Raw genomic sequence first — 23,069 nt, forward strand, 5'->3', positions numbered from 1 at the left:
TCGCCTCTCTGACCCCACAGCCCACTTTCCTGCCCCTCCTCTACTGTTCCTCTTCCTGCAGCCTACACACACACACATACACACACACATACACACACACATACACACACACACACATACACACACACACACATACACACACACACACATACACACACACACATACACACACACACACACACACACACGCATATCTTGTCCACCCAGGCATCAGGGCAAAGACGGACAGGTGCAATGGCTCACAGAGACAGACTCAGACCCTTACACAGGAGGCTGGACAGGGAGGGAGGTAAGGATGAGCACTTGTCTCCTGTCCCCACCCCCAGCTTCGACCATCAAGGGCAGAAAAGGTCACCGGGCAGCTGCTGCACCTCCCTGCCCCTGCTGCCTACAGGGACGTCTCTCCATCTCTCTGCAAGGTCCAAGGTTCAGACCACCTAAGCATTTGGGACCTGCCACTTCAAGACACACGCCCCCCACACACACACCACACGCAGGCACCCACTCAATGTGGACACTTGAGTGATGTGCTAAGCCCATACCCTTCTCCCATGTGCACAGGCCAGTGGGGACACATGGGGGAGGGGAACACAGCAAATACAGCATGCATGTCCATGCACACACATGCACACAGGCACACACAACTCGAAGCCCAGACACCAAATTCAGACACATGCAACCATGAAAAGACAGGTACATCACATCCCAGGTGGGGCAGACCTGGACACACACACACACACACACACACACACACACACACACCCAGGAAGAGGCCAGACTGGAACTGGAGGGTGGTGAGGAGAGGAGCCAGCTGGGCTGCAGGGATGGAGGCAGTGCAGGAGGCAGGCAGCACAGGAGCGAGCTGCTCTTCACAACACAATCGCCGTCTGTTGTTATAGCAACTCAGCCCCCAAATCGTGAAACGGATATTACAGCCTCAATAGGGGGAAGGGCGGAGGGGGCTGAGGACAGAAGGAGGGGTGGGGGGCACCCAATGCAGAGACACGGCTGGGGGGCCCAACATGGGCTAGGCCTTCAGGAGAGAGATGACTGGGAAGAAAGGAGTGGCCCAAAATAAAGAATTGGCCGGCGGGGAGTGGGGCCTCACAGCAGGGATGGGTGTGATGTGGGGAAACCCTGGGGTTGGGGGGCTAGGGCATTCATTGGGGAACGGAGGCCACTGACAGGCCGGAAGATACTGTGCTTTGGAGTTAAAGGTGCTCAGGTCTCCACCCCAGTACAATCCCACAGCTGCTGCAGGACACCTCCCAGTTTGGGGGACTGGGGAGGTAGCTCCCATTGTCAGGACTGCTGTCTGGAGTCTCCTGACCCCAGGGGCACCCCAGGCCAGGTCCAGAACCTTTAGTAAACCGCCAGACCAGCCTCAGAAGTAGCCTTAGCCTTCTTCAGATAGCAGTGACCCCCCCAAAACCTCCGTGCTGCAGGCTCAGTAGGGAAGAGCCGGGTTGGGAGAGGCCACCACCGGAGGCTGAGAGCAGGATCAATATGCATTTCCTCTGGAAGTCACTGTCCTTCCGGCTGGCAGCAGCACCAGGCCAAGAGCCTGCAAGACCGAGGAGTGCAGCCCCCGCCCTGAGGCACAAGCCCAGCAGGGCCCTAGGACTGCCCAGGGCCCTCCCTCCCTTCCCTCACAGGCAGCAACCCTGCACTGCCCCTTTCCTGCCCACAATTCCTGCAGTGAGAGCCCTGTTGCTGGAAGTGTCCAAGCAGGGGCTGAAAGGCCCCCTGTCCAGCAAGAGAATTTTGACCGTGGGCTGAAGACTTCAGGTATGCATGACCACCGGGCCCTGCAATTCAGGTGCAAAGACCTAGTTTCCAATTTTAGATGTCCAAGAATCGGCCTCCTCAAGATTCTAGACCCTCCCCAAGATTCTGTTCCAAGGTTTTCTGCTTCTAAGATTCTTTCCTCCAAGATTCCAGACACACGAGATTCTAGACCTCCCAAGTTTCTCTGACCACAAAGTTCTAGCTCCCAAGATTATCATCCTGTAAAGTACAGCACCCCCGACTCCCGCCCCGGGGATTCTAGGCGCTGATGGTGGAGGGTAATTACATGGGCCTTTTTATTCCATCTGGAAAATACAAATATTCACATGAGTCTGTACAACCTTAGGGACACCAGCCCTGGCCCTGCCCTTAGCTGCATGCCACCCTCAAATCCCACCCCCAGCCCCAGCCTCCTGCCCCAACACCCCCAGGCTCCCTGCTCTGGCTGAAGTCTTTTCTCTCAGGCAGGAATGAGTCCTTGATCCAATCACAGCTGGGAAGAGAAAAACAGGTTGTGAGGAAGATGCCCCCCCCCCAACCACAAGGTAGAAGCCCACCTGGCTTGGGCCATTTGGATAGAGCACCCATTTCCCTGATACTTCCCACCCCCACCCCGGCCCTCAGTGGGGAGCTCTGGTGCCAGCTGTGGGAGGACTCACCTTCTATTACAAGTGGATGTCAAACACCCCGTCCTCCACCGTCTGTACTTCCTCCTCACGGATCTCTGCTGGGAGGGGGATTGCTGCAGAAATACACTCCCAGGTCCCTGGGACTTCGGCAACCCTTTGCCTCTCCACAGAGGCATCTACATCATGCCAGTAGCAGACCCATCCACCAAAAATCAACTCCCTGCATGACCTAACAGCCAAATTTTCTTTTCCTTTTTTTTTTTTTTTTTTTTTGAGACGGAGTTTCGCTCTTGTTACCCAGGCTGGAGTGCAATGGCGCGATCTCGGCTCACCGCAACCTCCGCCTCCTGGGTTCAGGCAATTCTCCTGCCTCAGCCTCCTGAGTAGCTGGGATTACAGGCACGCGCCACCATGCCCAGCTAATTTTTTGTATCTTTAGTAGAGACGGGGTTTCACCATGTTGACCAGGATGGTCTCGATCTCTCGACCTTGTGATCCACCCGCCTCGGCCTCCCAAAGTGCTGGGATTACAGGCTTGAGCCACCGCGCCCGGCTTTTTTTTTTTTTTTTTTTTTTTGAGATAGAGTCTCACTCTCGTCGCACAGGCTAGAGTGCAGTGGTGCGATCTTGGCTCACTGCAACCTCCACCTCCCAGGTTCAAGCGATCTCCTTTGTATTTTTAGAAAGGACAAGGTTTTGCCCTGTTAGCCAGGCTGGTCTTGAACTCCTGACCTCAGGTGATCCACCCACCTCCACCTCCCAAAGTGCTGGATTACAGGCGTGAGCCACCGCACCCAGCCTCAGCCCAGTTTTTGAGGCTTTTTTTCTATGTTTTCGTTTTGCCACAGCTTTTTCACAACCACAGATTTGTCAGCACTGTTTGCTTAAATGTCAATTTTGTGTGTATTTTACATTTTAGACCCCAGCACTTCTGGAAGGCTCAATGCAAATGGATTTATCTTTTCTATTTTTGAGGATGTATGCCCTGTGCCTGCCTCTGTTTTTTTGAGGACTTATGCCAACCCAAACAGTTGTGGTCAACTACCTTAGACCCTAGTTTAACATAAGTTGTTCAGAGTGTTCTCGGCAAAATAATCATTTGGCCAATTGCCATTCAGCAAACTGACCTAAAACCACCAAAGACCCCAAGAGAGCCTCCGGGGCATTATCAGCGCAAGGGATCTTTTCTCAGAAGAGCCTCCAGAGCAGCGGAAAAAGGGAAAGGCAAGCCAGTGGCTCACGTAACACCTTCTCCAATCCTTCGTTAATCACACCAACAAAATAAGGCTGTAACTGGAATCTTGAAGCCTCTTTCACTTTTATACCTCTTTATAAATTAGGATCTTGGCTGGGCGCAGTGGCTCACGCCTGTAATCCCAGCACTTTCGGAGGCTGAGACAAGTGGATCACCTGAGGTCAGGAGTTCGAGACCAGCCTGATCAACATGGTGAAACCCCATCTCAAAAAAAAAAAAAAAATTAGGGTCTCTCACCTCAGCGTGGAAGATCCAGGGCTCCCTGGCCACTTTCTGGCACCCTTACCTGTCCCTTCTTTACTGTACCATCACAAAAAGAGAATTAGGCACTTTGGAATGGCTTCCATCCTCCATCAGTTAATACTCTGCCGCAATGGCCCTGCATCCCTCCCTCCACAGGGTGCACATGACTCCCTCTCACCTGGAGGCCTGGAGCCTCGCCTGCCAGGGCGGGGAAGGGAGAAGCTGAAGGCGCGGTGATGGTGGCTGTGTGTGGGTGAGGGTGAGGGTGCAGACCCCTCCAGGCTCACGCTCTGGGCCCTGCGCCGACACTCCACTGACAGGCGATCCTTGCACTGCTTGTGGCAGTTCACACCACAGGCTGGGGGAGGGCAAATGGAGAGCCCAGTCAGGGCCATTGGTCAGAAAACCCTCCATCCCATCCCACAGGCTCGCACCCCTCCCCAGGGACCTTTGTTCTTGAGCAGCTGCCCTACCAGAATAAGAGTCTCCTTCCAAAGTGTTCTCATTCTCGTAATTGTCAGTCTGTGCCCTCTCCCATCCTACGTTCTCTCTTCATGGGCAGCTGCCTCACCAAAATAAATGGCCTCTTAAAGGCGTCTCCCTTCACATCAATCATCTTGCACCTCTGACTTTGTGGGTTTTGTGTTCTGTTTTTGTTTTTTTGTGTTTTTGAGACAAAGTCTCACTCTTGTCCCCCAGGCTAGAGTGCAATGGTGCCATCTCAGCTCATGCAATCTCTGCCTCCCAGGTTCAAGCAATTCTTTCTGGTTTTTTTTTTTTTTTTTTTTTTTTTTGAGGCGGAGTTTTGTTCTTGTTACCCAGGCTGGAGTGCAATGGCGCCATCTTGGCTCACCACAGCAGCCTCTGCCTCCTGGGTTCAGGCAATTCTCCTGCATCTGCCTCCTGAGTAGCTGGGATTACAGGCACGCGCCACCATGCCCAGCCAATTTTTTGCATTTTTAGTAGAGACGGGGTTTCACTATGTTGACCAGGATGGTCTCGATCTCTTGACCTCGTGATCCACCCGCCTCGGCCTCCCAAAGTGCTGGGATTACAGGCTTGAGCCACCGCGCCCAGCCTCACAGGTTCAAGCAATTCTGCCTCAGCCTCCCAAGTAGCTGGGATGACAGGCGCCTACCACCACACTCAGCTAATTTTTGTATTTTTAGTAGAGATGGGGTTTTACCATGTTGGCCAGGCTGGTCTCAAACTCCTGACCTCAGATGATCGCCCACCTCGGCCTCCCAAAGTGCTGGGATTACAGGCGTGAGCCACCATGCCCAGCCATGTGCCTCTGATTTTAAGGTACTTCACTCCTAAGCAATTGCCCCACCAAAATAGTAACTCTCCCCCCCCCAAAAAAAAACACTGCCCAGCAGCCCTGCCAGTCATTCCATCTCACCTCGGCATTTGAGGCCCTGCTTGTAGATGCCCAGGATCTGCAATAGAGGAGGGGCAGTGGTGAGAGGACGGATTTGGAGGTGATGACTCTACTTCTTCCTTCTTGAGGGTGGGACTGGGGCTTTAGAGCCCGCCTCGGGGCCAGGAGCAGAACAGCAGGAGGAGAGGGAGGTGGAGTTAACCAGGTTTGCCTGGGTTGAGAAAGGCTCCCGCAGAGGCGGGGCTGGGGCTGCAGGGGCGTGGCTTTGGCAGTGAGCCGGGAAAGGGGCGCTCACCAGGGCTTTGCAGTGGCGGCAGGCGACCGGGCGCAAAGAGTTGCTCTCCTGGAAGTTGTGTACGAAGCCCATGCGGCCCCCCAGCACAGAGCTGGAGCGCAGGAAATAGGAGACCATCTCCTCCCTGCTGATGCAGCCATCCCTGTGGAGGGTTTGAGGGGCGCCTCAGCTCGGATCCTCCCCAGGACCGCCCACCGCTGGCCTAACCCATCCCACTGGGAAACCCCCTACCAAATCAAAGGTCCTCATGGAACTCCTGATTTTGGACTCCTGGGGCAGAGTACCAGGACTAATCCAAGGGCATTCCTGGACTAAGGGTCAGGCAGATGTGGGAACTGCCGCTAACCAGTGTGGTCTTGGACGTGTCCCTTTTCCTTCTCAGAAGAGTGGCCTGCCCTGCCCACTTCACACTTGGTATGTAAACTAAAAGGACTGTGTACTTTTCATGGAACCATCAGTCTCGGGCTCCGAAAGTGTACTGTAAAACACCTGTCGGGAGTCCTGAGCTCTAACGAGTTCTGGGACCAGGAGAGATTGGGAGAACACGCATCCCTTTTCACTCTTGCATCGTCGCGCTGGAAAGAGCCCTGTAAATCCAGGGTTTCCCACATAGCCCAGGGTTTTCCGCAGAAGGCCCTCTTCATCTATGAATGTATTTTAGGGAAGGAATGAACATATGTTCTAGACACAGACCTTGGTTCAAATCGCAGCTCTGCTTCCCTGCCTCTTGACCCGCAGCTGGGTCGTCTCCCTATGCCTCCGTTTCCTTATCTATGAATGGGCGTAATGATCATTCCTATTTCATAGGATTTTTGTGAGGATTAAATTAGATAATGCACGTCAAGTGCTTACAACAGTGTCCGCACAGACAGCAAGGTCCTCAGCCACCAGGTGCTATTTCCCATCGACTGGCCCTCGTTTGACACTGCCACCTGCTGTATGAGGGGGTTCATAATGTATAATCCAGGTGGTCCTCCAAATCAAGGGAGCATTGGGATAACTGGCCATTTAGAAAAAAATATAGGGCGGGGCACGGTGGCTCACCCCTGTAATCCCAGCACTTCAGGAGGCCGAGGTAGGCTGATCATGAGGTCAGGAGTTTGAGACCAGCCTGAACAATATGGTGAAATCCCATCTCTACTAAAAACACAAAAAAATTAGCCGGGCATGATGGCAGGCTCCTGTAATCCCAGCTACTCAGGAGGCTGAGGCAGGAGAATGGGTGAACTCAGGAAGTGGAGCTTACACTGAGCCAAGATCTCACTACTGTACTCCAGTCTGGGCCACAGAGCAAGAAGAGAAAAAAAAAAAAAAAAAAAAAAAAAAAAAAAAAAAAAAAAAATATATATATATATATATATATATATATATGCCTACATTCTTCTCTACTAAAAATACAAAATTTAGCCAGGGTGCGGTGGCTCAAGCCTGTAATCCCAGCACTTTGGGAGGCCAAGGTGGGTGGATTACGAGGTCAAGAGATCGAGACCATCCTGGTCAACATGGTGAAACCCCATCTGTACTAAAAAAAAAATACAAAAAAATTAGCTGGGCATGGTGGCGCGTGCCTGTAATCCCAGCTACTCAAGAGGCTGAAGAAGGAGAATTGCCTGAACCCAGGAGGCAGAGGTTGCGGTGAGCCGAGATCACGCCATTGCACTCCAGCCTGGGTAACAAGAGCGAAACTCCGTCTAAAAAATATATATATATATATTAGCCAGGCATGGTGATGCATGCCTATAATCCAGCTACTTGTGAGGCACAAGAATTGCTTGAACCTGAGAGGTGGAGGTTGTTAGGAGCCAAGATCATGCCACTGCACTCCAGCCTGGGTGACAAAGTGAGAGACCCTGTCTCAAAAAAAAAAAAAAAAAAGATATAAGATAATAATTGTATAATCTTAAGGGGCTGGGGGCCTTTCTACACAGAACACAAATCTAAGAAGCCATAAAGGAAAAGACTGACATATTGAGCACACAAAAGTTTTTCAATTTTATGTGGAAAAAGACAACATAAATGACAGACAGGGAGAAAATATTTGCAAACACATTCAACAGCAAAGGGTTAACATCCATTAACAGAGATTCTAAAAATCAATGAGAAAAAGACCAACAAACCAGTAGAATAATGGACAAGGAATCTGAACAGGCAATTGACAGAAGAAATAAATGGCCAATAAACACATGAAAAGATACCCTACCCCCATTAGTATTAAAGAAATGCAAATTTAACCAAGATACCATTTGCCAGGGAGACTGGCAAAATTGTGAAGCTTTTTATAGCATCCACTGCTGGCGAGGAAGTTGGGAAGCAGGCACTCGCACGCTGCTGATGGGGGTGCAAACTGGTACAACCTTCTCTGAGGTCAGTTTGGCAGTCTCTCTCCTAATTTAGAATGTGCATATCTTTTGATCCAATTATCCCACTTCTAGGAATTTCTCCTACAGAAATACTGGCCTGAGTGGGTCAGTAAAAGGACGTTCACAGCAGCCTGTCATATAATCGTAGTGAAAAGCTGGAAGAGTTGACATGTGCATCAGCAGGAGGATGGTTAGGTCAGTGATAGCCTAGCCGCACAGTGGAATACTCTGCAGCTGTTCTAATGAATGAGGTAGTTCTACATTAATCCACATGGAAAGATGTCTGTGATCAAGGGTTAAGTGGAAAACAAGAACGAAGACAAAAAAAAAAAAAAAAAGCCATGTAGTTCTGTCAAGATGGTTTTTAGCCTGGGTGTGGCGGCTCATGCCTCTAATCCCAGCACTTTGGGAGGCAGAGGTGGGTGGGTCACCTGAGGTGAGGTCAGGAGTTCGAGACCAGCCTGGTCAACATGGTGAAATCCCATCTCTACTAAAAATACAAAAATTAGCTGGGTGTGGTGGTGCATGCCTATAATCTCAGCTACTTGCGAGGCTGAGGCATGAGAATTGCTTGAACCTGAGAGGCGGTGGTTGCAGTGAGTCGAGATAGTGCCACTGTACTTCAGCCTGAGCAACAGAGTGACTTTGTCTCAAAAAAAAAAAAAAGAAGATGGTGATTTTAAAAAAAAGAAAAGAAAAAAGAAAACCCCACTACTACAAGTACCTAGAAACTGGTTAAAGATATATCAACAGCCGGGCGCGGTGGCTCAAGCCTGTAATCCCAGCACTTTGGGAGGCCGAGGCGGGTGGATCACGAGGTCGAGAGATCAAGACCATCCTGGTCAACAAGGTGAAACCCCGTCTCTACTAAAAATACAAAAAGTTAGCTGGGCATGGTGGTGCGTGCCTGTAATCCCAGCTACTTAGGAGGCTGAGGCAGGAGAATTGCCTGAGCCCAGGAGGCGGAGGTTGCGGTGAGCCAAGATCGCGCCATTGCACTCCAGCCTGGGTAACAAGAGCGAAACTCCGTCTCAAAAAAAAAAAAAAAAAAGATATATCAGCAAAAGCAACAAAAGGCTGGGCGTGGTAGCTCACGCCTGTAAGCCCAGTACTTTGGGAGGCCAAGACAGGTGGATCACCTGAGGTCAGGAGATCGAGACCAGCCTGGCCAACATGGTGGAAACCTGTCCCTACTGAAAATACAATTATTAGCCAGGCATAGTTGGGGGCACCTGTAATCCCAGCTACTTGGGAGGCTGAGGCAGGAGAATTGCTTGTACCCAGGAGGTGGAGGATGCAGTGAGCCACGATCGCACCATTACACTCCAGCCTGGGCAACAAGGGCAAAACTCCATCTCGGAAAAAAAAAAAAAAAAGAAGATATATCGACAATTGCTATAAATGCGTAGGTAATTTTATACGAAAGAAATGAAAACCCCCAGATTCCAGAAACAAAGAGGGAGTTTTACAATGAAGCGGTGAGCCGGGACTGGTCCTGGGGTGGATGTTGGTCTCCCTCCTGCCGAACCAGTGCTAGGTTTTAACCCCCAACCAGGGCTTCCCCCTCACCAACACACAAACACACACACACACACACACACACACACACACACACACACACACAAACACACACACACGCAGCCTGGAGCCTGCAGGAGGTGGAGGGTTAAGGCTGAGGCTGCTGCATAAAGCCAAGGCCTCCAAGGTCTCAAAGGGTCATCGGCAAGTTTCAGTGGTCTAGATAAAAATCCACCCACCAACCTAGGGAGCTAACATGGAACTCAACTACCTCTGCCTAAACTCTAGGAGAAGAAATAAAGCAGCTATGATAAAAGCCACAAGCAGAACTGGATTTATACTCTAATCCTGTTTGTCCATGAAACAGACACCAACAAACAAAATCTCTATCAATGTGCACGTGCCTGTGAAAATAGACCCACATGCTGCCAAGCTTAATATTGTTCAGTGTTTAATCAATGCAACGTCTACCAGTGGAACAGTAAAGAGGGAACTTTCATTTCTTCCTGTTTTTGCTCTTTTGGGTTTTTTGATGGGGTGGTCTCACTCAGCCACCCAGGCTGAAGTGCAGTGGTGTGATCATAGCTCACTGCAGCCTCAACCTCCCGGGCTCAAGGGATCCTCCTGGCTCAGCCTCCTGAGTACAGGCACGTACCACCCATCTCCATGCAGTGAGCTGAGACTGTGCCACTACACTCCAGCCTGAGCGACAGAGTGAGACTCTGTCTCAGAAATAATAATAATAATTTTTTTTTTTTGGTAGAGACAGAGTCTTCCTATGTTTTTTAGGCTAGGCTTGAACTCCTGGCCTCAATCGACCCTCTGACCTCAGTCTCCCAAAGTCCTAGGATTACAGGTATAAGCCACCATGCCTGGACTCTCACTTCTTACTTTAAACACTGTGTTCACTATAAATTTATTTTACTACCTACATTTTATTTTACCATGGATTTCTGTAATGAGCAAATAAAAAACAACAGATTTTTGAAATACAGGTAACATTAAAAAATAAATAGACCTGAGATGGACTGTAAATTTTGAATGGAGTTTTGTCTGCTTAGCAAAAATAGGGCCTGAATCTGGCTGCAGGGGGCATGTCTAACCTACTTCGGAGAACCAGCTGTTTTTCCAAATTGTCTGCCTATGAATTGTTGATAAGCAAATGGGTGCTGCTAATTACAAACCTTTCTTATCTATTCAGTAAAACAAGCTATCCGGGAGCTCGACTTGCCCACACTTCTTGACAGCTGTGAGCTCCACAAATAAAATAGCACTTCTGTAGCCACAGTCCCCAGGCTACCAAGACTCAGGTGGAGCCCCCTCATTTGTCTGAATTCAGGAGATACCACTGCACCTCCACAGCTGGCAGCCTGTCCTCCCCACGAAAAGAAGCGCCCCTTCCCACACTGGCAGTTTCCCAGGCCAAGATCATCTGGCTCAGTGGCCTCATCTTGCACACAGGAAACTGAAGCCCAGGCGGAAGTAGGCCGGGCTGCCTTCCCTCTCCCCCAGGCCCCCAACCCTCCTCACTGGTTCTGGTCGAGGTCCCCAAAGGCGCTGAGGTAAGGGAAGTTCCCACGGATGATCTGGAACTCTTCCTGTGAGATGTGGCCATCCCCATCGACATCAAAGTTCCGGAACACAGACTGGGGCACACAGAGGGACACGCAGAGCCAGGAGACGGGAGAATAAAGGGGACGTCAGGGCCTGTCCCTTCCCACGTTCCCAGTCCCTGGGATGAGGTGTATCTCAGAGAGGTCTCCGACACTGCCCCTGTTCCATACCCCTACCCCCACCCCCACCCTACCCATGGGTGCCTCAGCCCCACGAAGCTGGCCTGCCAGGCCCTGACTCCTGGGGGCTGAGTGCCGGGTCTTGAAGAGGACACTCATGCTGGCTCCCAGGACAGCGCTCCAGCAAACTGGCCTCTCGCCGCTCACCTCCACCATCTTCTCGATGTGCTCCGCCACGAGGGCCTGATCCAGCTTGGGTTTGGCAGCTGAGGTCCACTCCTCCAGCACTGGGGGCCGGGGTGGCGGGGTGCAGCTTGTGGGGCTGGTTGGCTATGGAAATGGTCAGGCCTGAGCTAGGGCCAGAGGCAGAGGGAACCCAGAGCCCAGGGGAGCAGGCAGGAGAATCCCTGGGAGAGGGAAGACTGCCCAAGGCCACTGGCCCACCCCAGGATGCCTCTGTCCTTCAAGAAGGATGGGTGAGGTGGCTGCTAAGAGCTCTTCCTGTCCTCACATCCCAGGATTCTCAGGAGGGAGAGGCAGAGTGGCGAGGAGGGAGTCCCCTCTCACCGAGGACTTGGAGCGCGGCTCCCGCTGCAGGGATAGCTGGTACAGCTCATCCTCCGTCTGATACTGATCCAGAGAAACCTGGGACACACACACAGGTCTCATCACACCCACTGGCCTCTGCCCGCAGCCACAGAGCCCAGGGCCAAAGTTCCACCTAGAGGGCACAGCTCAGCCCAGAGCTCGGGTCAGAAGCTAGACTCAGGACAAAGCCTGGCTTAGAACACAGCATACAGCAACCCCACGCCATCCCAACACAGAGATCAGACCGCAGCGTGGACCCAAACGTTGAACACAAATATTGCCAAGATCTCTCAGCGAAGAAGCCAGGTCAGAACCCAGCCGCAGCTCTGATTTCAACCCTGATCCCATCCAGAGCCCAGAAGCAGCTAAGAATCCACTCCAAACCCTAATACCTAAGCCCCAGCCCAATGTCTGGAACCTCATCTGGATCTAAACCAGAACAAAACTCCCACCCTAGACCCCAAGACGAAGTGCAAAGCCAAGCCCAGAACTTCACTCCAAGCCGGGGCCGTGCTTAGAAACCACCCTTGCCCACAGAACGCAGAGCTTAGCCCAGCCCTAGAACACAACTCACTGCCAGAACTCAACCCGGGACTCAGGCCCAGCTCAAACTGCCCACAGTCCACATGCCAGCCTGGAGATCAGACCTCAGTCCACAGACCAGAGCCTGAAGCCCTCCTCAGCATCTACTCCAAACCCCAGAGCCCAGGCCAGACCTCAGTTCCTGGCCAAAACCCACCGTGAGCAGGCTGAGCAGATCAGGGTTGGCCTGTACTGGTGGTCGAAGGCTGGTCACCATGGCCAGCTCCTCCAGGATGCTAAAGAGCTGCTTCATCTTGGCCCCGTTGAGCCGGGTCCGGGCTGGGTCCAGCCAGTCAGGCAGTGCCAGCTGCAGGGCCACCAGGTCCTTGAGGTGCACACCCAGGATGGGGAAGCGGAAGCCCACACAGGCCGCCAGCCGGCGCCGGTAGTTGCCATAATTGCCTGTCGCCGTCACTAGTTCAGTGAGACCTTCCCAGAGCTGGGGACAAAGGGCAGAGGGTCATACCCCTACAACTATCCTCCCCACCTCAGCCTTGGAGCCAGGGTCAGGGACAGGGTCAGCGACAGGTGAAAGAGTAAAATCCTCCCTTACCGTCCCCCAGAACTGGCTCTCTCAGGCCCTGGGGGTTGAATCCAGTGCCATGAATTCAAGGCAATGCCCACTGCCAAACACACCACACCTCTAAACCAGGTCTGGACGCAGGATATCATCAACATTTAACAGAATAAGAAACAGAGCCTCAGGGCGGCAAGGCAGTACAGGACAAATGACCTGGAAGAAGGTACTCAGCCGCCCCGTCCAAACAGCAAAAACTGGAAAAACCCACTGAGCGCAGTGGCTCATGCCTGTAATCCCAGCACTTTGGGAGGCTAAAGCGGACCAACTGCTCGAGCTCAGGAGTTCGAGACCAGCCTCGGCAACACGGTGAAACCCTGTCTCTACTAAAAATACAAAAAATTGGCCGGGCGCGGTGGCTCAAGCCTGTAATCCCAGCACTTTGGGAGGCCGAGGCGGGTGGATCACGAGGTCGAGAGATCGAGACCATCCTGGTCAACATGGTGAAACCCCGTCTCTACTAAAAATATTAAAAAATTAGCTGGGCATGGTGGTGCGTGCCTGTAATCCCAGCTACTTTGGAGGCTGAGGCAGGAGAATTGCCTGAACCCAGGAGGCGGAGGTTGCGGTGAGCCGAGATCGCGCCATTGCACTCCAGCCTGGGTAACAAGAGCGAAACTCCGTCTCAAAAAAAAAAAAAAAAAAAAATACAAAAAATGAGCCGGACGTGGTGGCGCAAGCCTGTAATCCCAGCTACTTGGGTGGGTGAGGCACAAAAATCACTTGAACCTGGGAGATGGAGGCTGCAGTAATCCGAGATCCCACTGCACTCCAGCCTGGGCAACAGAGTGGGACTCTGTCTCAAATAAGTAAATAAACAAACAAACAAACGGAGGTAGACTTACAATAAAATCTATGGCAATGAAAATGAAAAAACAATTGCTCCACATAACAGAATGAAAAGACTCTCAGAACCATGTGGAATGAAAGAAGCAAGACACACAATAATACAAACAACATTCCATTCATAGAAAGTTCAAAACAGGCAACAAAAAGCCCACATTGTTTAGGGCCGCATATCTAGGTGGTGAAGCTATGAAGAAAAGCAAGATCGTCATGGCAAAAGTCTCGGGAAGGGAGTCATGCTCTAAGGTGCTGGGCGCTTCAGGTACTGGTAAGATTCTATTTCCCAACCTGGCAGTAGTTACATAGCGTTTTCTTTACAATTTTTCTTTAAACTATTCATATGGTTTGTTTGTTGGTCTGTTTGAGACGAAGTCTTTTTTTTTTTTTTTTTTTTTTTTTTTTTTGAGACGGAGTTTCGCTCTTGTTACCCAGGCTGGAGTGCAATGGCGCGATCTCGGCTCACCGCAACCTCCGCCTCCTGGGCTCAGGCAATTCTCCTGCCTCAGCCTCCTGAGTAGCTGGGATTACAGGCACGTGCCACCATGCCCAGCTAATTTTTTTGTATTTTTAGTAGAGACGGGGTTTCACCATGTTGACCAGGATGGTCTCGATCTCTCGACCTTGTGATCCACCCGCCTCGGCCTCCCAAAGTGCTGGGATTACAGGCTTGAGCCACCGCGCCCGGCCGAGACGAAGTCTTGCTCTGTCACCAGGCCAAAGTACAGAGGTGCAATCTTGGGTCACTGCAACCTTTGCCTCTCAGGTTCAAGTGATTCTCCTGCCTCAGCCTCCTGAGTAGCTGGGATTACAGGCACCTGCCAGCGCGTCCAGCTAATTTTTGTATTTTTAGTAGTCACAGGATTTCACCATGTTGGCCAGGATGGTCTCGATCTCTTGACCTTGTGATCTGCCTGCCTTGGCCTCCCAAAGCGCTGGGATTACAGGGGTGAGACACCACACCCAACCTATTCGTATGTTTTTATATACTTTTCTTTTCTTTTCTTTTTGAGACAGAGTCTCACTCTGTTGGCCAGGCTGGAGTGCAATGGTACAATCTTGGCTCACTGCAACCTCCACCTCCCGGGTTCAAGCAATTCTCCTCCTGCCTCAGCCTCCCAAGTAGCTGGGATCACAGGCGCACCACCACACCCAGCTAATTTTTGTATTTTAGTAGAGATGGGGTTTCACCATGTTGGCCAGGCTGGTCTTAAACTCCTGACCTCAAGTGATCCGCCCCCCTCGGCCTCCCAAAGCACTGGGACTACAGGCGTGAGCCACCACACTCGGCCTCATATGTTTTTTTTTTTGTTTTTTTGAGACGGAGTTTCACTCTTGTTACCCAGGCTGGAGTGCAATGGCGCGATCTCGGCTCACCACAACCTCCGCCTCCTGGGTTCAGGCAATTCTCCTGACTCGGCCTCCTGAGTAGCTGGGATTACAGGCACACACCACCATGCCCAGCTAATTTTTTGTATTTTTAGTAGAGACGGGGTTTCACCATGTTGACCAGGATGGTCTCGATCTCTTGACCTTGTGATCCACCCGCCTCGGCCTCCCAAAGTGCTGAGATTACAGGCTTGAGCCACCGCGCCCGGCCTCATATGTTTTTATAGACTTTTCTATATGTATATTACTCAGTACTTCAAACATAATAATAAATGAAAGAGAAGGAAAAGTGGTAAGGCGCAATGGTTCACGCCATAATCTCAGCACTTTGGGAGGCCAAGGCAGGTGGATCACTTGAGCCAAGGAGTTCGAGACCAGCCTGGGTATTGTGGCAAAACCCCATCTCTACAAAAATAATAATAATTATTATTATATAAAGCCAGACGCAGTGGCTCACGCCTGTAATCCCAGAGCTTTGGGAGGCTGGGGCAGGTGGATCACCTGAGGTCAGGAGTTCGAGACCAGCCTCACTAACATGGAGAAACCCCATCTCTACTAAAAATACAAAATTAACTGGGCATGGTGGTACATGCCTGTAATCCCAGCTACTCAGGAGGCTGAGGCAGGAGAATGAACCCAGGAGATGGAGGTTGTGATGAGGCAAGATCAAGCCATTGCACTCCAGCCTGGGCAACAAGACCAAAACTCCATCTCAGAAAAAAATAATAATAATACAAAAAATTAGCCAAGCATGGCAGCATACACCTGTAGTCCCAGCTACTCAGGTGGCTGAGGTGGGAGGATCAACTGAGCTCAGGAGTTTAAGGCTGCAGTGAGCTGTGATTGCACCAGTGCACTCCAGTCTGGACAACAGAGAAAGACCCTGGGAAAAAAAAAAAAAAATTCAAGCTTTGGGGTCCAGGACAACCTGTGAGTCCCCACTCTGCCGCTGCCATTGTGCAAACTGGGAAAAGCACTGAACCCCTCTGAGCCTCCGTTTCCGCATCTGTCAAATGAGGACAGTTGTGTCCAGCCCCCAGTGCTGCTGGGTGGACCCAGTGAAGACAGACCTGGGAAGCAGCGGCCCCTCCCCAGTCCCAGGCACCTTGATGGTCTCAGGGCTAACGTGGCTGTGGGTCTCCTTGAGGCGGGAGATGGAGCTGTGGCTCAGGCCCCCGACCACTGCCATCAGCGTGTTGAAGTTCTGCAGCTGCAGCAGCTTCTGGAAGGCGAATGGGGAGGGGAGGCAGGGAGTCACTGAGTGGGCCCAGAATTTGGCCTAGCCTTTCTGGAGAGAAGGCAGTGGCTTAGGGGAAAGGAAGGGTTGGCCTGACAGGCATATGGGGAGAGGTTGGGAGACACAGGGAGGGAGGGGCAGGCACCTCCGCCACGTGGACAAAGTGTGTGATGACCAGGGCCCGCTGCGGGGCTGTGGGTTTGCTGAGGATCATGAGCTGCACCCACTGCGAGACGCTGTTGAAGAGGGAGATGAACCGCTCCAGGACGGGGTTGTCCACGGTGCAGCCGTGAGTCACGAAACTGTGATAGTCCTGGAACTGGAGGCAGGAGGAGTGACCTCAGCCCCTTCCCAGCCTCTCCACTCGCCAATGGCCACTCCTCGCCCTCCAGCTGTCCTTCGGTTACACTGAAACCCCCGATGCACCCTGTGACCCAGCCTACCCCAGGGACCCTGCCCCTCCAAAACTCCCTTCCAGCCCTCACTGGACCCCTGACTCCCACCCTTGGGCCGCACCAGGATCTTGCAGAATGAGCGATACTCCAAGTAGGTGAGATGCTCCGCCAGCTCCAGGGGCTCCAGGTGGTCAAACAACAGGGACATCTTGCGCTTCTTCTGTCCCATAGGGTTCCGCTGAGTCACCTGCCGCTTCCACTTGTAGGTAGGGCTGCGGGGGCAGGGGGAGTGAGCCCTTGGCTGGACACGTGCGTGGCTCATGACCCCCCGCTCACACAGACACGCCATTCACACTGACTGAGGACCTACACCCACACAATGTGAGGCACTGTCCTAGGCACGGATATTCCCAGTCCCAGCAACTCCTCCACCTCTCCCCACACCCCATCATGCACTCAACACAAGTTTGTGAACAACGTACTCTGTGCCAGGCACTGTGCTAGGCGTTGGGAATACAGAGATGAGTAAGACAACGGTTCCTGCCCTCGAGGAGCTCACAGTCTACTGAGGGAGACAGACACAGAAACACATGATCACAAAACAGCGTGACACATGTACAGAGGTCTTTGTACAGGAATCTGTACAAAGTGCCATGGAGAACAGAGGAGGCAATGACAAATTCTACCCTGGAAGAGCCCTGAACCCTCAGAGCCCATAGAGACTTCATGCCTGAGCTTAGGCTTGGTAACACGGAGGAGGCAGTAAGGGGATGATATGAGCAGAGCACCATGGTGGGAGAGGACACGGGAGCTCAGGCCACGGGGAGGGGACCCACTCGGCTGCAGGAGGAGGTGTGTGGGAATGGCAGTGGGCAGTGGGAGATGAGGCACAAACACCAAGCTGCCCAGAGGAGGCATATTGAAGGCAATAGGGAGCCATGGAAGGTTTTTAAGCGAGAGAGTGACATGACCCTCACTCATTCAATTCAACAGACATTTATTAAGCGAAGATGGTATAGAATACTGAGCGCCTCCCCCCGCCCTCTCTGCTCCCCCCACGCACACGCTGTCTATGTCGATGAGGCTGCTGTGCCGCCGGTTCCCTTCTTGGTCTAGCAGAGACTTCAGCTCCTTGATCTGCTCAGCGAGCTCTGGGTTCAAGTCAAACTCCGCTGGGAAGGCAGAGATCCAGTACCTGGAGGAGCAGGGAGTCACCCAAAACAGCCCCTCCCCCATCGTCACCCAGCAGGCTGCAAGGCACTATCTTAGACTGTAGTCACCACGGAAGAAGAGCCTCAAACTACGGTTCCAGCTCTTTCCTTCTCAAAGTGTACATGAGACCCTTGAGACAACCACCCGCACTGCGCAGAAAAGAAATTAAGTCCCAGACCCAGGAAGGGGTGAGCCTGTGGCAGCCCAGCCCACCCAGACAAGCCAGGGTTCAACCCCACTCCCAGAAGAGCAGCACCCTGCCCCCTCCTTCAGGGCAGCCTGAAGCCAGAGAGAAGGGAGAAAGGGGAGGGTCCAGAGCCCTGGGGAAAGACTCACCTGACCAGGTGGCATGTTTTCACCTGCAGGGAATTGGAGTTGTCCTTCCGGGATTGTTGGTAGGTAAAGGAGAGAGTTAAGGAGGCCGCCTAACTCTAGAAAGGGAGGCCTAAGTGGATGGAGGCTGAGGGCGGGGCCTGTTTCTAGGAGTTCTAGGGATGGGGCCTGCTGTCAGGTGGGATGCTGGAGGTGAGGCCTGCGCTCTGGGAGGATTGGAGGTGGGGGTAAAGGATGAGGTGCGGAGGAAGGCTGAGAGCAGAGCCAGGGCTCTGAGACAGAGGCAGGGAGAGGCAGGAGGTGGACGGGGCCTGGAGTCAGGAGGAGGGCAAAGCCTCGGCTGGGGACAGAGCATGGGGGCAAAGCTGGGTCACCAGGGGCAAGGAGGGGGCAGAGCCTGGGCCCTAGCTGGAGGCTGGGGCGACACCTGAGCTCTGGGATAAGGAGGGGCCTATGCTTAGGGGCGAGGCTGATTCTGTGCCTGGTCTGGGCAGAGGGGCTGAGCATGGACTCCGACGGCAGGCGCCATGGCAAGGCCGGTGAAGGATATATGTGGAGCAGCTTGGCCGCCAGCTCAGAGGAGGGGATGTACCAGGGGTGCATCATGAGGAACATGCGCACCAGCTGCGGGTCTCGCACCTTCCCGGAGTCATCTGACTCGTTAGGGTCAAAGACAAGAGGCTGAGCTGGGTCCGCAGGGACCAGGCCTCGCTCCCACCCCGCAGCCCGCCTGCTGTCAGCCCCTCGGGTGCACGCCCGACCCCGCCCACCTCCTGCTTGCCCAGGACTCCGAGAGCAGGAGGCAAATTAGAGAGGAAAGGTGGGGTGGGCGAGGGATAGGCAAGCTCCGAGGACTGGAGGAGGGGAGCGCCCCAGCCGCCCATCATCCGGAGGGGAACCAGCTGGGGCGGAAGGAGCCTGGGTTCCCCGGGGTCAAGAATCCAGAGGTCATTTCCTGAGTGCTTGGAGGAAGGGGCACCCCTTCACCAGATAAGCCGCCCCCCATTGGCCGGAAACAGCTTCCAGGCCGGAGATAGCAAGTTCCTCCGGATCCCCCGGGAGACCGATAATGCCCCTCCTGTGTCAGAGTCCGGGACCCGGCCCTCCCTTGGCCGCCGCTGGGGAAGGCTGGACAAGGGAAACCTCATCTGCGTGCGTCTCTGCCCTGCGATGCAGAGGAGGCTTTCGTTAGAGACTGCACGCTGAGGACCTGGGTGGGTCTGGACCAGGGCTGTACCCTGGACGGTGCCTGGGAGGCAGCGACCCAGGCTCAGAAGCGGGGCTGGGCTCAGATCCGTGTTCCCTCCCTAGCTACTCACCGAAGGCTTCGATGCACCCGCGGAGCAGCTCCTCCACCGTGCAGCCCTTGTCCAGGTCCAGGGTGCCCGCCATGGCCGCTGGCGCGGGGTGGCCTGGGCCCAAGCTGCGCTCCCGGAGCCTCCCACCGGGTTCGGACCGAACCCCTGTCCTGGGAGAGGCAGAGCGGGAGTCTGCGGAGGCGCGGGCGGGGGAGCGGCCCCGCGGGCAGGAACGGGGCGGGGCAGGCACGCCCCCTGCTGGGCAGGGGCGGAGTTGTCCGCCGCGGCCACTCCCGGGGTTAAACGGTTTGGCCCGGGATGGTGCAACCCTCCAGTTGGGAAACGAACCCTCCGAGAGGCTTCCGGCCCACCCTTGGAGTCGCGGAAGGGCCGAGGGGCTTCACGAGGACGGGGACGAGCCAGGATCCCAGGGCTGGCTAGCACCCCAGGCCCCGCAGGCCCCCTTCTCCTCGCGCCCTCTCCCCAGAGGCACCTGCAGCACCCCGCAGCTCCGCTCTGCGCCCCGCCCGCTTCCCTCCCTCCACAGCCTCCCTTCCCCCGCAGGGTTATTTTGGGAACCCGGAGCCTGAGGGGACCTCGGAGGAATTTCTCCCTGGGATGGGAGGGGGAGGAGAGAACCCAGGCGTCCTGCCCGCCTCGCCCCCTCTCGGGAGCCCGGGAAGGCGAGGCGGGGCTGTGGCGGCCCCCAGGGGCCTGCCCTAGGAGAAGCGGACTAGATGGGAGAGGAACATTCCTAGGGCGGGGGGAGCCCGCCGCGACCGGGAGGCGTCAGCGGGAAGCCTGAGCCTGGGAACTGGGCGCTCCCTGGCCACCTCTGCAAAGGTCCCAGGGCTCCCGGCTCAGCTTGTCCACTGGCCATCTTCCTCCCTATCCCCGCTCCTGACCCCAGCCCCGGCCCGGCACAGGCGAACTGTGAGCGCGCAAGAAGCAGGGTGTCCGGAGGGGGGCGCTCGCCCTCTCGGGGTGGCCGGTGCGTGTATGACACCGTTAGCAACTCCGGTCACTGGCGGGGTCATACACTGGCAGGCGCATACACTCTCTCCACACCCAAGTTATTCGTCGGAGGCCCGGGACCTACGTAGAGGTGCAGGCGCCCGCACTTACACGCACCGGGCCACAGGCACCGGCCTCCGATCGTCCGTCTCCCACACACAATGGCACCGACGCCCTGTGCACACCTGCACGAAGGAACCCTCAGGCACACATACCCAGCTGTCTACCCCAGAATGCAAACCCGCGGACGTGGTCGCCTCCTGGACCCGCTGTTCACTTGAGCCAGGCCAGCCTCGAGTCCCGCGGCCACAGCAGCGCTGACATCGTCACACGTGTGCACACACGCAAGGCAGTGCCTCTCCACGCATGTACACTCCCACACATATGCACACACCCCCGTGGGTGCGCACGCCCATTCCGTCGCCCCCCTCCCATTTGCGGTACAGGCCCCGCCCTGCGGCCCCAGGGTCCTGACTCCCCTCACTTCCAGATTTTGGCAAAGCCTTGCCCCACGGAAAGGTACCCCAGCCCTACACAGACTCCCCCCAACCTTGGCTGGAAGACGGGGGAGCTCCAGGACGGAGTTCTTAGGCGGACTTTTCCTAGGAGCCACCCAGAGCCGTCCCCGCCTGGCTCTGCCGCTTCCTCGTGTGACCTTGAGAATCACTTTGCCTCTCGGAGCCTCAATTTTCTCATCTGTCAAATGGGGGTTCGCGGGGGAGGGCCCCGCTGGGACGTGGCCGGGAAAAGCCTGGTGCGCCGAGGAGGTCCGCCGCCCTTCGGGGGTCTAGCGCGCCTCAGCTCTCGTGGCCGCTGCTCCCCTCCCCGACCCTGGTCGCAGACTCCCCACCCGCGCGCCGCCCCCAGCCCGCCTGCGCCGCCCCAGTGGGGGACCCTGGGGGCGCCCTCCTCTGCCTGGAGCCCCGCCCGAGCTCGCTCACTCACTCTTGGGACCTGCTGCAAGGAGCCCGCACCGGCCCGGCCGGCCCCACCTCCGTGCGCTCCCGCCCGCCGGCCTCGCTGCGGCTGCGGCTCCCGCCAGCTTTCCGCGCCGCGGCCCCGCTCCCCGCCGCCCCGCCCCCGCGCCGGGCCGCCCCCTCCCCCCTCCGCCCCTGCGCCTGTCTCCGCACCACCGGCTGCGCCTCCCCCACCGGGGGCTCCCTCTCGCCCCGCAAGCGGCGGTCCCTGCGGCAGCTTAACCCCTCCCCTGCCGCACCGCCCCGGAGGCGAGGGCCGCGGGCGGGGGTCTGCGCCACTGGCTGCCCCAAGGGTGGGCGAGCGGAGGCCGAGCCCCGCGGGACGCGGAGGGGGACCAAAGCGAAGAGCCCCTCCCCCCACCCTAACGCCCCAGTGCCCCCCGCCCTGCCTGGGTGTCAGGCAGAGGAAACCGGGAGGGGCAGGAAGCGGACTGCGGTGGGGAAGGGGCGCCCCGCCCAGCCCCCAGCCCGGGTTCCTGTTTTCGAGACAAACCGTTCCCACGGGGCTAACCCGGCCCGGGACCGGGCGTCTTCCTCTGGGCAGCGGGCGGCACAGGCCTGGTGGAGGTCGGGGGCGTGGGGACAGCGGGTCCTTGAGATCGTCTGGGGGAGGGGCTAGGACAAGAATGGGAACATTTTGGGGAGAGGGGCCTGTGGGGAGCGAGGAATGAAATCGTGGCTACCTGGAGACGCGGCCTCGATCTGGGAATGGGGGCGGGGGGCCAGTTCACACAGGAGGAACGCGGCCCGGGAAGCCTAGCTCCCCACAGGGCCGAATGGAACGGGAAAGCCGCATGTGGCGGTGGGTTTTCCGCAGCTTGGGGATTGGAAGCCTGGAGGCCGGGCCGGCAGGGAGGAACTTGGGAGGGGCAGCCGCAGGCAGTTGGGGTCCCCACTAGCCGGGCCTAGGAGGGCGGGTAACGGTTTCCGGCCATTTGGCTTCAAACACACTCACTGTGAAACCACCGACCCCAAACCACCCTTCCGAGGCGTGCCCCTCCCAGCCTCGGCGCGGGGGACCCAGGAGCGCCCCTACACCTCAGCCTTGGTAATGTAAGACCTAGAAACAGGCCCTTTCTGTTCCTCAGTTTCCCCATAATGAAGAGTGACACTGGCCTAGCCTAGGCGGTCTGCGAGTGTTCCCTGCCCTAACACTCCCCCGACTTTGCATCGAGCGTAGCCACCTGCTAAGGGACCCTTAAACGCCGCAGTAGGGCGGGGCTAAGGGCGGAGCCAAGAAGGCACTGAGTATCCACGGCTTCCTCCCGCTCCTGGGTCCTGCCCCCGACAGCGTGGATTCTCCGTGGTCCGGGAGGCCTCAGCCCGAGTCCCGGTTCCCAGCCCCGGTGGGCCCCACCCAGGCAGACGCCCCGCCCCCGGCCAGCCAGGCTGTCCGCTGACCTAGTATGGACACGGTACTGG

The 23,069-nt window shown here is 55.4% G+C and overlaps 1 protein-coding gene across 8 annotated transcripts; it reads right to left on the bottom strand.

Annotated features, from left to right (window-relative positions):
- Positions 1 to 2,060: 2,060 nt before the first annotated feature.
- On the bottom strand, positions 2,061 to 22,989 carry RASGRP2 (RAS guanyl releasing protein 2). Of its 8 annotated transcripts, none has more exons than XM_010348269.3 (17): positions 22,141 to 22,989; positions 19,678 to 19,826; positions 18,909 to 19,011; positions 18,362 to 18,424; positions 17,877 to 18,008; positions 16,935 to 17,085; positions 16,564 to 16,737; positions 16,287 to 16,403; positions 12,530 to 12,811; positions 11,770 to 11,847; positions 11,410 to 11,532; positions 11,000 to 11,115; positions 5,592 to 5,733; positions 5,318 to 5,354; positions 4,094 to 4,273; positions 2,448 to 2,515; positions 2,061 to 2,281 (listed from the first exon to the last, which is right to left on the bottom strand). In XM_010348269.3, exons 2-16 carry the CDS (start codon positions 19,748 to 19,750, stop codon positions 2,454 to 2,456), a joined length of 1,833 nt encoding a protein of 610 aa, XP_010346571.1. In that variant the 5' UTR covers positions 19,751 to 19,826; positions 22,141 to 22,989; the 3' UTR covers positions 2,061 to 2,281; positions 2,448 to 2,453. The 8 variants fall into 8 exon arrangements, with proteins under 8 accessions (XP_010346571.1, XP_074257772.1, XP_039327174.1 ...); XM_074401671.1 differs by lacking the exon at positions 22,141 to 22,989 and adding an exon at positions 21,616 to 21,703 and having other exon boundaries at positions 2,448 to 2,512; positions 19,678 to 19,821; XM_039471240.2 differs by lacking the exon at positions 22,141 to 22,989 and adding an exon at positions 21,616 to 21,674.
- Between the last annotated feature and the right edge of the window lie 80 nt (positions 22,990 to 23,069).

Source organism: Saimiri boliviensis, chromosome 6 (assembly GCF_048565385.1).
Source record: "Saimiri boliviensis isolate mSaiBol1 chromosome 6, mSaiBol1.pri, whole genome shotgun sequence".
NCBI classification, from domain to species: Eukaryota; Metazoa; Chordata; class Mammalia; order Primates; family Cebidae; genus Saimiri; species Saimiri boliviensis.